Raw genomic sequence first — 14,759 nt, 5'->3', positions numbered from 1 at the left:
GAGATTATGAAGGAAGAGAAGGTCTCTTTTCCCTTCATGCTTCATGTATTTCCCTTCAGGAATTCTTCTGGGAAGAGGAGAATTAACCATCCCTAATGTAACTGTCACTATCACCATTCTCACCCTTAAAAGCATATATGCCCCCGTGGTGGGGCTGCAGAGTCAATACTGAGTGAGTTAAACAGATAATATATGCTTCGCTCTAGAAGCTTGTAATCCAACACTAAGAGCTCTGACATTAATCTGTGACACACTAACAAATGAACCTTAAACATGGATGTTAATTAATTGTGCAAACAAATTTCATGAAGAGCTTTTACTGACTTAGGAGAAGGAACCATTTTCAAACAGATTAGAAATATCATTTACATAAAGTCAAACCCATGAAATATAAACAGGGACTAAGCTGCTTTGATCCACTAATCATCTTTATCTGTTCATTAAGAATGTCTCTACACAACCACTTAGTACTATAGCTTCTTTTTATAACTTGAAAGTTAGACAGAATTACTTGAAGTCTGTGATTCCAAGTTTTCCTTAAGTCAAATCATCTTTCATCTTGGTCCAAGTCAGTGAGATGTCTAAGGCTGACTATTAAAATGATGAGATTGTAAGTGCTGTCAGGGCAGGGTTTCTGCCTGTATTTCCATCACAGCAAGCCTATTGCTTAGCACAGGGCCTGACACATAAAAAAGTGAAAGCGTTACCAGCTCAGTCATGTCTGACTCTTTGCGACCCCATGTAGCCCACCAGGCTCCACTGTCCACGGAATTCTCCACGCAAGAATACTAGAGCGGGTAGCCATTTCCTTCTCCAGGGGATCTTCCCGACCCAGGGATCAAACTCTGGTCTTCCACACTGCAGGCAGATTCTTTACCATCTGAGCCATAGAAGGTGCTCAATAAACATTTGCTGTATGCCACGTACAACTCTCGGTGCTGGGAATTCTGAGATATTTCCTGTGTGTATGTGTGCGTATTATGCTTCAGAGTCAGGTACACTGAAGTTACGCCAAGTTTGCCCGTCACTGTGGTCTCCAGAAAAGCTTCTGCCTCAAGAAGCACTTGGTGGCCAGCAGTAACTCTGGGTGGAGGACCTGGTAGGGTGAGGGAGGAAAGTTGTTGCTGGAAACAGCCAGCAGTGGGATGAGAGGAAGGGAGGGTGGGGCACTTCTGACTTGCTGTGTGTCTACCCTGGCCTGTCACTGCCCTTTCTCTCTCAACCATGACTCTGAAAAGGGAAGCCTGTCCTCTACAGGATGAAGGTGACTGGTTCCCAGTTTATTCTGCTACCCTTATGGTCCCATTACTTTCTTGTCTCCACTCGAGTTTTTAAAGGTCACGTGAAACAGAAGGGGATAAAATGTCTCACAGGTCCTGACCTCCGGGTTTGACTCAGGAGGCACTGGGAAATCTGCTCTCTCAGGGCCTCAGTTTTCTTGGGGGTAACTGTAAACGAACCCACAAAAGGTGTTTTTAGGTCTCCTGAGGAAGTCCTTGGTGGTTGAAGATGAGAATTGGGGCTGGGCTTGCTCCTCACTGGGCCTCAAGAACCCCCGCCCCACCCCCCAGGTTAAATAATGGAGTTTCTTTTGGCAATTCTATGAAACTTTTCTACTTCAAATGTAATAGTGCCAATTCTTTATGTTCTACATAAGACTCCACTGTATTTCTTTGAAATGTTAATATGTAAATTGTGCAACAGAGATAAATTGACAGGGATTTTTCCATACAGGTAAGAAGGATGCTGATGCTGGGAAAGATAGAAGGCAGGAGGAGAAGGGGATGATACAGGACGAGATGGGTGGATGGCATCACTGACTCGATGGACATGAGCTTGAGTAAGCTCTGGGAGATGGTGAAGGACAGGGCAGCCTGGCATGCTGCAGTCCATGGGATTGCCAAGAGTTGGACATGACTGAACAACTGAACAAAAACAAGAAGAATGCTGGAGAAGGAAGTGGCAACCCACTCCAGTATTTTTGCCTGGGAATATGCCTGGGAAATCCCATGGACAGATGGGCTACAGTCCCCGAGGTCTTGGACAAAACTGGGCGACTCAGCACAAGAATGCAGTTCCTCATGGCAGCAGACTACCAGGGTGTGAGAAAAGCATGAGCCTGGTAAATGGACCTCCGCTAAGTTCAGGCCATTGGTGCCACTGTGGCAGAGTTATGGGCATCTCACACTCTGAGAAACACACGCCTCCGAGGGAGGAGGCAGGAGGAGGTGTACTTCTCTACCTCTGGTTTCAATCACACATGATTTCAAGTTAAAGTATATAATGACACTGCCTTCCAGAGAGCATACCCCATTCTGCTGTCACTTCCTCTCCACCAGTGCCCGCATCTCCATGCTCAGCTGGAAAGCTGCTGTGAGGTCGATCGTCAGACAGAAGTCACACCTTCTGTCATCTTCTGAGACACCCAGCCTGATGACCCCACTTCCATGGACAAACTCTGGGCTTCCTGCAGTCCCAGCTGGCAATGTCACCCTTTCTCTTCCATTACTTCCACGGACAAACTCCAGGCTTCCTGAATTCCTGGCTGGTAATATCACCCTTTCTCTCCCATTCAAAAGAGCACATTGGACTGCAAATGAGTGAGAGGGACAGTATTTTGCTTTTAAAAAAAGTAAGGGTATCATTTGTGAGCCTTAGTTTATGAATGACTTTAATATTAATTGTAGTTATACCTGGTCTTATCCTGCTTATCTTACTTATACGTCTATCTGGTTACTACATACAGTACATCTTGGAATCAAGATTGAACCAGTGCCCGCCCCCCGTCCCCAGATTATTTTCGTGCAAGTTCTGGCTCATCCTGGCTGGAAACAGTCCTTCTGCTGGTTCAGGCCCCTCCTGATGCCCTGATCCCTTTGTCTCAGAATTCCAGGAAGGGGCGCTGGGATGGGGGAAGCAGGGACAGAAGGCCCTAGGCTTGGGGCCCAGGTCCACCTGAACATATATCTGCAACAACCATTTTAGAAACCACAGACTGGGCTACTGTCACAGATGGAGGAGGATGGTTTCTTGCATGGTTCATTTCGAGGCATCTTGGACAGGGTAATAGTGGGGTACATGGATGTCCCAGGTTGGCTAATAGTCGGGTACCTCTTTAGAGTGACAGCATTTAAATACTGGTTCACATATACTCAGAAGAGAAGGAGGATGTCTTTTAGAGCAGGAGAGGAAAAGGAGACTGCAGTGGGAATTTGATGTCACTTTGTCCAGGGTGGTTCAGCTTTGGCACTAAAGTTCCAAACTCCTCTTAGCAAAACCAAAGTCCACGCACACTTAAAAATAGTTAAAAAGGTAAGTTTTCTGTTATGTGTACCTTACCACAACTAAATTAAAAAAAATTTTTTTTTAAAGCCCTGCAATTACTTGTACCCACCCTTCTTAGGAGGCAGCCTATCAGCCATCCTCTATGACCTCAGTGTGCCCCCAAGGGGGTGCCATAACCACCCATGTGAGTCCTGCTCATGGGGTTTCCTCCATTTCCTTCCACGGCTGGTGATGCTACAGCAGCCCTTGAAGCTGAGCCCAGGCCACTGTCCTGCTGGTTTCCTATTTTACCTCTGGGCCTGGGAAAGTCCTATCCAATGCCATGGAGCATTCCAGGATTGAATGCCTTCCATTAGAATAGCATTATGCTCAGTCTTTGTGACCCTATGGACTGCACCCCACCAGGCTCCTCTGTCTGTGTGATTTTTCAGGTAAGAATACTGGAGTGAGCTGCTATTTCCTTCTCCAGGGATCTTCCCGACCCAGGGATTGAACCTGCATCTCCTGAGTCTCCTGCATTGGCAGGCAAATTCTTTACTGCTGAGTCACCTGGGAAGCCCAGAATAAGCATTGCTTGGGACTAAAGAAGGAAGAAGGCACAGTAGAAATTCATTCATTGACTGATTTCACTTTCTTAAAGAAGGTACTAAGCTGATTTTTGGGCTTCCCTTTTAGCTCAGTTGGTAAAGAATCTGCCTGCTATGTGGGAGACCTGGGTTCGGTCCCTGGGTTGGGAAGATTCCCTGAAGAAGGGAAAGGTGACCCACTCCAGTATTCTGGCTTGGAGAATTCCATGGACTGTATAGTCCATGGGTTCACAAGGAGTTGGACATGACTGAGCGACTTTCACTTTCAAACTGATTTTTAAAAGTTGGACCATGTCTGACAGAGATGGAGGGAAGACCTGAAGTAAAAATTACTGTGTGCAAAGACCAGAAAGAGCATGGCATGCTTGGTAATTGGAGAGCAGTTTGGTGTAGTTGGTTAGTTGGAAATAGAGTGATTAAAAAAGAAAAGAATATTGCTCTATTCAACACAATCTTAAAATGTAAACTCTGCTGGAAAGAGTAGCAGAGTAGCTTAGCAAGTTAGTACTTTCCCAGTGGGTGGTAAAATTGGGGGTGGGAAGGTATGGGAGGAAGCAGGAGAAGAGAGAAAAGCAGGAAGGAAGAAGGGCAGAGAGTGTAGGGTAAACTCCAGAAGGATCACTAGTCAGGCTGAGGCCACTGAAGACCGTAAACCTGGGAATAACCACACTGAAGGTCAAGGGGAAAGGGAATCAGTGACCTAAATGAGGAAAATCTTCCAGTAGTCATGTATGGATGTGAGAGTTGGACCATAAAGAATGCTGAGTGCTGAAGAATTGATGCTTTCAAACTGTGGTGCTGGAGAAGACTCTTGAGAGTCCCTTGAACTGCAAGGAGATCAAACCTGTCAATCCTAAAGGATATCAATCCTGAATATTCATTGGAAGGACTGACACTGAAGCCGAAGCTCCAATACTTTGGTCACCTGATGCAAAGAACCCATTTACTGGAAAAGACCCTGATGCTGAGAAAGACTGAGGGCAGGAGGAGAAGGGGGTGACAGGGGATGAGATGGTTGGATGGTATCATTGACTCAAGAGTTTAAGCAAACTCTTGGAGGTAGTGAAGGACAGGGAAGCCTGGCGTGCTGCAGTCCATGAGGTCGCAAAGAGTCAGACACGACTAAGCGACTGAACAACAGCAACAACAAATAAAGGAAAATCTTAGTCCACACAGTTGAGCAGCCACTCCCCTCAGCAAGACCTGCAGCTTCCAAAACGAGTGCCATTGAGTCAGCGGTGAGAGACTGGCAAGGTGGCATGGTCCAGCCTACTTATGATGAAAGCGAAAGAAAGAAAACAACCACCCCTTTCTTCAGCTAAATGTTTTTTTATAAGTCCCAGGTTATTTACCCATTGAAGAGTAAACTGTAAGTTACTTCACCCAGACATTCATCTCAGAAGAGAGAGTTAAGAGATGACATCTACAAACAAAGTTATCCTAAACACAGCTGAGTCAGGTCTCGAGATGGTGTCCCTACATCTCATTATGTGCCTCATCTCTAAGTAACTGTAACAATTCAAAATTGCATTTCTTGGCTAGAATGGCACACAGCAAATGCTCCCCAGAAATCCCATCAGTGGTCTGATTCAAAACAGGAACTTGTGATTTCTCTAAAGGGGAGGAACAATGAAAGTGTCGCAGGGAAATGACAGAGCATCTTTATGTCTTATTCCTGTACTGTTTCTCTTGGTCTCTCCTACTTCTGCCTTCCGTTTTTTGTGCTTTGGGGTCTTTTCTTTAATTGGTTACAGTTCTGTCAATCAATACAAGGCTGAGCTGTTGTTGTTGTTTTTTTTTTCCTGCCAAAATCAAACCACATCTCCAATAGATGGAATGTCTTAATTTACCACTTAGTATTTGTAACCAAAGGAAAATTTTACAGTACTTCCCAGTGAATTTCATTTTGTCTCCTTCTCTCCCTGTCACCTTCTTGTTTTAATAATCCAACTGAGCCACCGTTCTCTTCCTTGCCTTTGACACAGAACTCCACAGTCGAAACCTGAGTGGATAGGGCCAGGTGCCTACCTTGCCCAGGCCTGGGGTGTCCTTCACCTTGTTGACAGCCCTCAGCAGGCAGGGCGGGGCCGGGGGTGGGGACGTCTGGAGAATCCCGCTGAAGCTGGTGGCAAAGAGAGGTGGTTCGGCAACAGAAGAAGTGGAAGGCCGATGTTTTTTCTTCTTAGATGAGAGATTTAACTTCTGGGCAGCTCTGGAGGGAAAAAGTCAGAAAAAAGACCATAAAGGAAAAAGTATGGCACAATCAGATACGCTAGGGTCACTTTACGTCCTTTCCCTTAAAGAAGTGCCTAGTTCTTATTGCAGTAAACAGTTCTCTCTCTTCCTCCAAGGGCCAGATGGTAGCCCCTGATTGTGACCAAGTGAATCCAGTGTTGTGCACGCCATGCTAAATCGCTTCAGTCATATCCGACTCGGTGTGACCCTAGGGACTGCGGCCTGCCAGGCTCCTCTGTCCATGGATTTCTCCATGGACAGAGGCAACAATACTGGAATGGGTTGCCATTTCCTCCTCCAGGGGGAAATCTTACCGACCCGAGGATCAAACCCACATCTCTTATGTTTCCTGCACTGAAAGGCAGGTCCTTTACCACTAGCGCCATGAGTGAAGCCAGGGAACTGCCCAATCCTTCACATGGCAGAGCAACCCCATGACCTCACACGGTTCTGCAGCCTCCATCCACAAAGAACTGCTTATTATCCACAAACACTCAGCTTAAGCGTGAATAAAGCTGGCCATCTTTGGGGATAAACAGTACCAATTAGGTTAATCATTTCATAACTTCTGGTATAAACTCAAGTGTGAGAGACCTTATGAGTTTTTTAGAAACTCTAACACGTTGTAAAATCCAGACTGGTCTGAGGAAGAACCATGTGGTGACCGTTCAAGGTATGCTGCGGATGTGACTGTGGAAGAAAAACACAGACCCGAGTGCAGTAGGGAAATATAAATCAAGCTGTTAAAGAAACACAACACCTAATCAGAATAAACTGCAGCCAAGGTTTAGGGTCCTGAGACTAGGGGAAGCTCATGAGGAAAGCAGGGTTTTGTGTAGCGTGCTCTTTCACCACAAAATGCAATTCATGGGCAAGAGCAAGGGGTGACAGAGTCAGCACTCACAAAGGTGGCAGAGGACGCAAACGAAAAGGTGGGAGGGAAGGTGCTGCCCTCGTTAATAACATTTGTTGTTCTCATCATATCTTCCCTCATTAGAATGTCCTACAACACCTAAAATATGACAATCTCACCATAGAGAAGAGGGGAAAAAAAGGCAAAGGCACAGACTATAACATATTCACTTCTGGATTCACTCTTGGTGTTTTCACACTATATTCTTGTTCTAAGAATTCCAGTTTCCTTACCAAAGGTGAAGAAACATTTCAGCTGCTGCTTAAAACAAATGGTATTTTGTTTTGATGTGTTCTACACATCAAAACCTTATAATCCATCCCGTGTTTTTACCAACTGCGTAACAGGTCACAAGCAAAGTAGTTCAAAAATATTAAATCAGCATTGTTTCCACCCCCCCCCCTCGCCACTTCCCACCACCTTCCATCTTCATGTATGAATCCTAAGCTCTGGACTGGTTAATTTTAATTTTGTATCACTAACTGTCATGCTTTTGACAAATCCCCTGAGCTGCAAAACGGCCACTGCAAAAATACAGCAAATAGAATAACCACTTCAAAGCTTAATTTTTTTCTTAGCTGTAAAATTGAACATCTTTTTCACAAGAGTGATTTACAGAGGAATGATGCATGAGGAATGACAGATTTTGATGGAATGATACCCTAACAGTCCCAATGCCAAACTTAGGGACCTCTATAGTGAATCCGTGTAAGATGATGAAAAATGAAGGGCACTAGAAAGAGATTTCCACAGTACTTTCTTTCCCCAATCAGCAAAAAAAAAAAAAAAAAAAAAAAATACCTAGGAGTAATTTTTTCTCATGCTTTCATTGCCACTCTTTCTGATACTGCCCCTCTAAAATTAAAGGCGAAATGGGATTGTTCAATGACTGGTCTGGTGCATCTCTTGGTAGTTTTCATTACTCTGTGAGATTTTCTCCTTGAACAAACAGAGACTCATCCAGAGGTGTGTGTGTGGACATCACATTCTACTGACAACAACTTCTTACTGCTTTCAAGTCAAGCTGCCTACAGACATATGAGCATTAAGAAGGGCGAAGATGATGATCTGCTAGGAATTGAATGGATCATGTGTTTATCCATTCACGTTAGGATTCTTTCAGATGGTGGTAAAAGGACCAAGCAGTTGCCGTGGTTCACACTTCCCCACCAGATGGGGGTTCTTGGTCCAAAAGTGGAGACAGAGAGGAGAAGGGAGTGACACTTTGTAAGGCAGCTCAGAATAGATGTTGGCTTTTTGTCATTTCTCTTATCTGTACTACCCATGCCCATTTACTCCTGCCACACAGACCCTACAGAGGAGGAAAGAGAGGGTCCTTGAAATTAAAGTGTATAAAGGGCATTCCCAAGGAGCCAAGGTTTCCTTCCTCTGTCTCTCTCCTGATATTAATATAATGTTTGATATTTGATATTAATATAATATCAAAATTTTACTCTATTGGCTCGATCCCAACAGCATACAAACATGCTGTTATTTCTCCTATCTTCAGAAATAAAACACTTTCTCTTCATTCTTCTTACCCAGCCAGCTACCGTTCTGTTTCCTTGCTCATCTTTGCAGCAAAACTCATGGAAAGTGTTGTCACACTTGTTTTCTCCAGTTCACCTCCTCCCATTGCCTGTAAGCTCACCCCAACCAGGCATCCGTCCCATATCTCCTCTGACACAGCTCTTGCCAAGGCCACAAATGACTTCATGATTGCTAAATGTCATGGTCCTCAGCCCCATTTTACTTGACCTAGCAGAGGTCCTTCTGATATCCTACTCAGGCCAATATTTTGAATCTCAGCAAACTTTGTGAAGAAGATACTAATAGTTCTTCCATTTAACAGACAAATAAATGAGTCTTAAAGAGTTAAATCCAAAGTCCTTTGAGTATCTGACTTTATTTGAATATCTAGCTTCTTCAGCGGAGAAGGCAATGGCAACCCACTCCAGTACTCTTGCCTGGAAAATCCCATGGACAGAGGAGCCTGGTAGGCTACAGTCCATGGGGTCTCGAAGAGTCAGACACGACTGAGCGACTTCCCTTTCACTTTTCACTTTCATGCATTGGAGAAAGAAATGGCAACCCACTCCAGTGTTCTTGCCTGAAGAATCCCAGGGACGGGGGAGCCTGGTGGGTTGCCGTCTATGGGGTCGCACAGAGTCAGACACGACTGAAGCGACTTAGCAGCAGCAGCAGCAGCAGCTTCTTCAGATACTAGGTAGGTGATAGGTAAGTTACTTAAATTCTGATAATGTTTATATAAAGGGTCCAGCATAGCACCCTAGCATATAGTTGGTCCTTAATAGTATTATCATCATCATTATCACTATTACACATATTATTATCGAGCCCCAGTTCTGCATAGTAAGACAGAACAAAAATATTATCTACCTTTATAGACGTTTATGAAAATTAAATAAGAGTGCAGGTGAAGGGTTTAGTATACAGGAAGTACTTAATAAATGGTACTTTGAAGGAATACAATAATAAACAGTGGAACTGAGACTGAATCTAGGTCTCTGTTACCCATATTGCATCAGATTATCTCTGAACAGGTAGAAAAACAGGCAGGTGAAATGTAAGGGCATTTGTGGGGTAAAAGTAAAGGGGGCATCTTTCTAAAAATGGGAGTAACCCATTAGTGATGGGTCTCCTTTTTGAAATAGCTTTTATCATCAAAAGTGTCCAAGTAGTGGCTAGAAAGCCATTTACAGGGAATACCAGGGAGATGAAAGCAGGCACTGGGAACATGGTAGGATTTCCAAAATTTCTTCCAATGCAAAGACACTGAAATGATCCCTGAAATCTCTATTCCATTCAGGAAAGCCTCTGTTGGCTTCAATGCAGAAAAACAGTCATGCAGGAAATTATTTGGAGAATACATAAAAACTACTTTCTTCTTTAAACATGTACATATGTGAAATTTCAAGGGTGAAACTTTGCTCATATCTAAGTTACAGAAAAAACACAAAACCTAAAACATACATATGAAATAAATAGTATTCTAGAACTTAGAAATCACAGTTTAGAGCCATATATTGCATAAGAACATTTTATTTTAATTTCAACAACATCCTAACCAGCTATTTGATCTCTATTTTATATGTTTCAATTTCTTGGAAGCCAGCAGCTTCTGCTCTTTTTACAGAGCACTTCAATGACACATAGATGGGTCAAGTTTGAAGGACAGAAATCATATATAGTTGTATTATTCAGTGACATAAAGGAGCAGCAGTCACGAAAGAATTGAAAAAGTAAAGACATTTTGGCTAGCAGTTATTGTGTGTAATTGATTCCTCACAAGTTCCTTTTTTTTTTTTTTGTAGGGAGAGGAACAGATGAGTATGTCGATTGATAAAACTTTAAACAACAAAAAGTTAACCTAAAAACTGTAAGAAGTAATATTTACTTGACTCATTCTTGGCATGGACTGTATCACATATTTCCTATGGCTATTCAACCCTGCACACATATTTAAATATCCCTGGGCTTCACTTAATTCTCTGAACCTTATTTCAATGGCAAAAAAAAAAAAGGTGGCCTCTCTAGCAGGATGAAATTAATATTCACTGAACAGCTATAAAGAAAGTGATGCCACACTAAGCATTATCGGTCTGTGAGGAGAGGAGCAATGATGTGAACTTGGCAAGAATTTAAACCTAGTGAGCTCAGCTCTTCCCTCTGGGCTTTACCCTTTCTCTCCATCCTTACTCGTCTCACACAGGAGACAATTACCCTAACACATCAACGTGAGGCCATCTGAATTCAGGAAATCAGTTTAGAATTGAGATGACCTTCAAAGGGAATGGTTCCTTGTTCCCCCTGGCCAGATCTACCCAGATCAAAAAGAAAGAGGTAAATAATTATCTAGTGAATTTAATTGGTTTAGGTGGGGGAGAGCTTTAGATCTCAGTTATACAGATCAGAGGGGGAACTTATGGGGTATCTTTTTCTTTTTTTGCATTTATGTGATAGGCTATTTGACCTTGGATTTTCAGAATTACGGAGTGTTTAAATGGCAAGCCCTTCCTTCTAAATGCATACCATGAGAATTAAGTTGGGGTCTACCCTCCTTAGTGTCTAGAGGTTACTAAAATATTGCCCTAACAATATTGTAAGAATTGTTAGCTTTGTGAAGAATATAACTCTCCTTAGAGAATATCAAGCAGGAATATCAGTAGTACAGTTGTTTTTCAAGGATTCTTCATCCTTTAAAAAATTCTAAGCACCATGTTTGCTAACAACACTCTGAGAGCATTTCATCCTGTCTGAAGGGGGTGTTCAACTGTGAGATGGTGGGTGAAAGCTTCATGAAAATTAAGAGGTCATTCAAGCTCTACTAAATTGAGCCCAAGCAATTGATTGGTGAGACATCAACTGAAAAACTGCTCAAGAGGAGGGCAGGGTGAGGCCCTCAGAACTGCCCCATCTGTTGCCCAGAGAGGGTCCTGACCCAGGAGGGAGATGAGAGTGGTAAAATCGCCAGCGTCAGCAGGTAAAAAGACAATCCACACAGCAATTTAATGTGAAATGGCCAGGGCTGTCATAGGCTCCGATGGCTTATGTGCCATTATAAAATATTTCAATGCTCTGAGGATTAAGACTGTCTGGTAAATGAGCAATGACGTGACAGATCACAGCAGCTCCCAGGAAATCCACGGGGTCAGTAACACAGAGGTAGAAGAAAATAAAACAGATTATAAATAGGGAGGATGTGTGACAAGAACCAGTGGTCTGAGGCAAAGCCCTCTGGAAATAGTTAAGATATCCATCTACGTGTTAAAAAAAAAAATCAGTTCGGCTTCATTTTGAAATAATGCCTATTTAAAAGTATTCTGGCACTGCCATGAAGCACGTTACTCATTCTGGAAATTCACCAAACAGGGAATAAAAAGCGTCCTCCTTCACCTTTCCATTTTCTAATTGGCTGTCACTGAGGTCATTTCCATGCCTCCAGAGACCAAAAAGCATATGGGTCTTGGGGTTTTTTCAGATTTTTATGTAAATGATCCATTTCATTAGTGTAGGAAGATAATTCATGACATGACTTCAAATAAAATGTTTACTGCTAGGAGGCAAAACATGGCTGACGGTTAACCTCAAACAATATTGCATTAAGACACGGCAGCCAGACACTATTATAATTTGAAAATAGATTGATTTTTGCAACTTGCTGCACAGCATTAACCCAGAGTGATAATCTCTATGAATTTACCCCTATTCTTCTCTTAAAACTTTACCCATTCAAGGCTTCTACATGTTGCCCTTATCAACTCCTTGAGGCTTCAGCAACTGAGAGGCAATTGAGAGCCTATGTCTTATGTCTTAACACTTAATGAGACGCTGCTGTGCAGTTTGGTCTTTCCTTCTGGATGCCATTAGTGTTGACTCCATCACTGCATTATTACTGATGTAATAATAGTCGAAATAAAGTATACAATAAACATAATACATTTGAATCATCCCAAAACCATCCCCATGACCCCCGGTCCATGGGAAAATTGTCTGCCATGAAACCAGTTCCTGATGCCAAAAGGGTTGGGGACCACTGGTGTATAACCACTCAGGGCTTCTTAATTGATCCAGCCTTTGGAGTTAAAGGAACATATGCCAAGTCCCAAGACTATGTATCTGAAGTTCTAGAAATGCTTAGACCTCGGAATGTTTGACTCTTTCTAAAGCCTTTTTCACATATTGTCACATCCATCACACTCAGTCCCGTGAGACAAGCAGAGAAGGTGTTTGTACCACAAAGTACAGATGTAAAAAGCCACGAAGGCACAGAAGTTACCTGATTTTATCTATAGTCACAGGACTAGTGATTCTCATAACTGAGATGAGCATTTGTGTTTTCTGCTTTTGACTTAGGGTCAGTCTACCACTTCATGCTGTTATGCAATGTGATAAATAGAAGCACTTATTTTATTTCATTTGGGCAATATAAAACCAAATGATAATCATGTGCCTAATAATGAAGACAGAAAAAAAGCAGTTACATAGTTTTGTATGTAACTCAAATCAAATCATATATAAGCATTTACCAATTACTGATCTAGTTGCTTAGCAACATACCTTCTCATCACAGGGGGAAAATGTCTCAGCTGAGTGAGTCAGGTCATGCCCAGAATTAGGATATGAAAGGCAAATTATATGAAAATGGTTTCTCAACTCCTGCAATCCCAACCCAGAGCGAGTCCTTGCATGACAGTAACAATATCACAACAACTACCACCACCACACACCATTCTTCTGTGCCATTCTCCACTGCCTCATACCTCTTCTTCTACAGATACAAAAAGAATGCTGGAAGCTGCTTAGAATGCATCTCAGTGCTCTGGAAACTGAATCAATCAATCAATGACAACTATATACTAAAGAACTATGCTTCCCTGGTAGCTCAGTCAATAAAGAATCTGCCTGCAAGGCAGGAGACCTGAGTTTGATCCCTGAGTCAGGAAGATCCCCTGGAGAAGGAAATGGCAACCCACTCCAGTATCCTTGCCTGGAAAATCCCATGGACAGAGGAACCTGGTAGGCTGCAATCCACAGGGTCCCAAAGAGTCAGGCATGACTGAGTGACTAACACTTTCACTTTCAAAGAACTATGCAATTAATACGCTATGCATGTCAGTCAAGTCATCTCTGAGTCACCCCACAAGTGCTCTGTGTTCAAGAGTCTACACCTAAGTTGTGGCTATGAGAGGAATCCACACCACTCAATATCACTGAGAACTTCCACTGGCTCTCTAGAAGCTCGGAGAAGGGAGAAGCTTTACCTGAACTGCACATCATTCACTCATGCCTAGAGGTACAAAACGGGGAAAAAGCAAAATTTAAAAACCATACTGTTGGTGAATATTGTTAATCCATTCCTGTCTGGATTTTTTATGGTCAAAGTGAGAATAATAGAGGTGAATGAAAATACAACTAAAGGTAAAAACAATGGGATGAAAAGAAGCCCTTTCATAAACTAACTTTTCTTTTTTTATGAAAGCTATTCAAAGTAAAATCTTCTCCTTTGCTGAAGGCCAGGTACCTAAGAAAGTGTTTGCTGAGCCAAGATCCTTACGTGAAAATAGAAATGCTTTCATATGCTCAAATAAAGCAGGAGATGTTTAATAATAAAAGAATTAGCCATTGACATGGAGGGCTAAGGGCTTTCCTGATGGCTCAGATGATAAAATAATCTGCCTACAATGCAGAAGACTTGGGTTAGATCCCTGGGTTGGGAAGATCCTCTGGAGAAGGGAATGGCAACCCACTCCAGTATTCTTGCCTGGAGAATTCCATAAACAGAGGAGCCTGATGGACTACAGTCCATGAGGTTGCAATGAGTTGGACATGGCTGAACAACTAAGCACGCACACATGGAAGTCTAAACAGGAGTACAAAGCATGAATTTGTTATTTCCTGGCTGAGGAAATGTGGACTGTAGGGACACAGACACACACTGTGTCAGTGGCAGAATTTACGTCCTGCTGAGGCCCTTTGCCTCCATATCTCTGATGCTCTGTTTTCTCAGGGCTCAGGTAAGCTTCCTTGGTGTCTACAGGGATTTGGAGCATTTTAAGAAAGACTCTTCCACTCGTCTTGCTGGGAGTTAAGCCCTTTCAGCTCATCATACAGCAGCTGCTGCTTGTTCTGTGTGAGCCCCCAAGCTCTGCTCACCTCAGGCACCGGGCAGCAGGATGCCAGGCATGGTGGCTGGTCTTGGCAGCTTCCTTAATATT

General features: G+C 43.0%; 1 protein-coding gene across 1 annotated transcript in view; it reads right to left on the bottom strand.

Moving 5' to 3' along the window:
* KIF26B (kinesin family member 26B) overlaps nucleotides 1-14,759 on the bottom strand; it is a 516,204-nt gene that overhangs the window by 145,451 nt on the left and 355,994 nt on the right. Inside the window, exon 5 of the mRNA XM_081486872.1 lies at nucleotides 5,901-6,084. Within this exon, the coding sequence (XP_081342998.1) occupies nucleotides 5,901-6,084 (184 nt within the window). The remainder of the gene's footprint in view (nucleotides 1-5,900; nucleotides 6,085-14,759) is intronic.

Source organism: Giraffa tippelskirchi, chromosome 5, assembly GCF_054371585.1.
Source record: "Giraffa tippelskirchi isolate mGirTip1 chromosome 5, T2T-mGirTip1v1.2.pri, whole genome shotgun sequence".
In the NCBI taxonomy this organism is placed as follows: Eukaryota; Metazoa; Chordata; class Mammalia; order Artiodactyla; family Giraffidae; genus Giraffa; species Giraffa tippelskirchi.
Note: the sequence above shows the minus strand (reverse complement) of the source record. Positions and strands in the feature narration are given on the sequence as shown.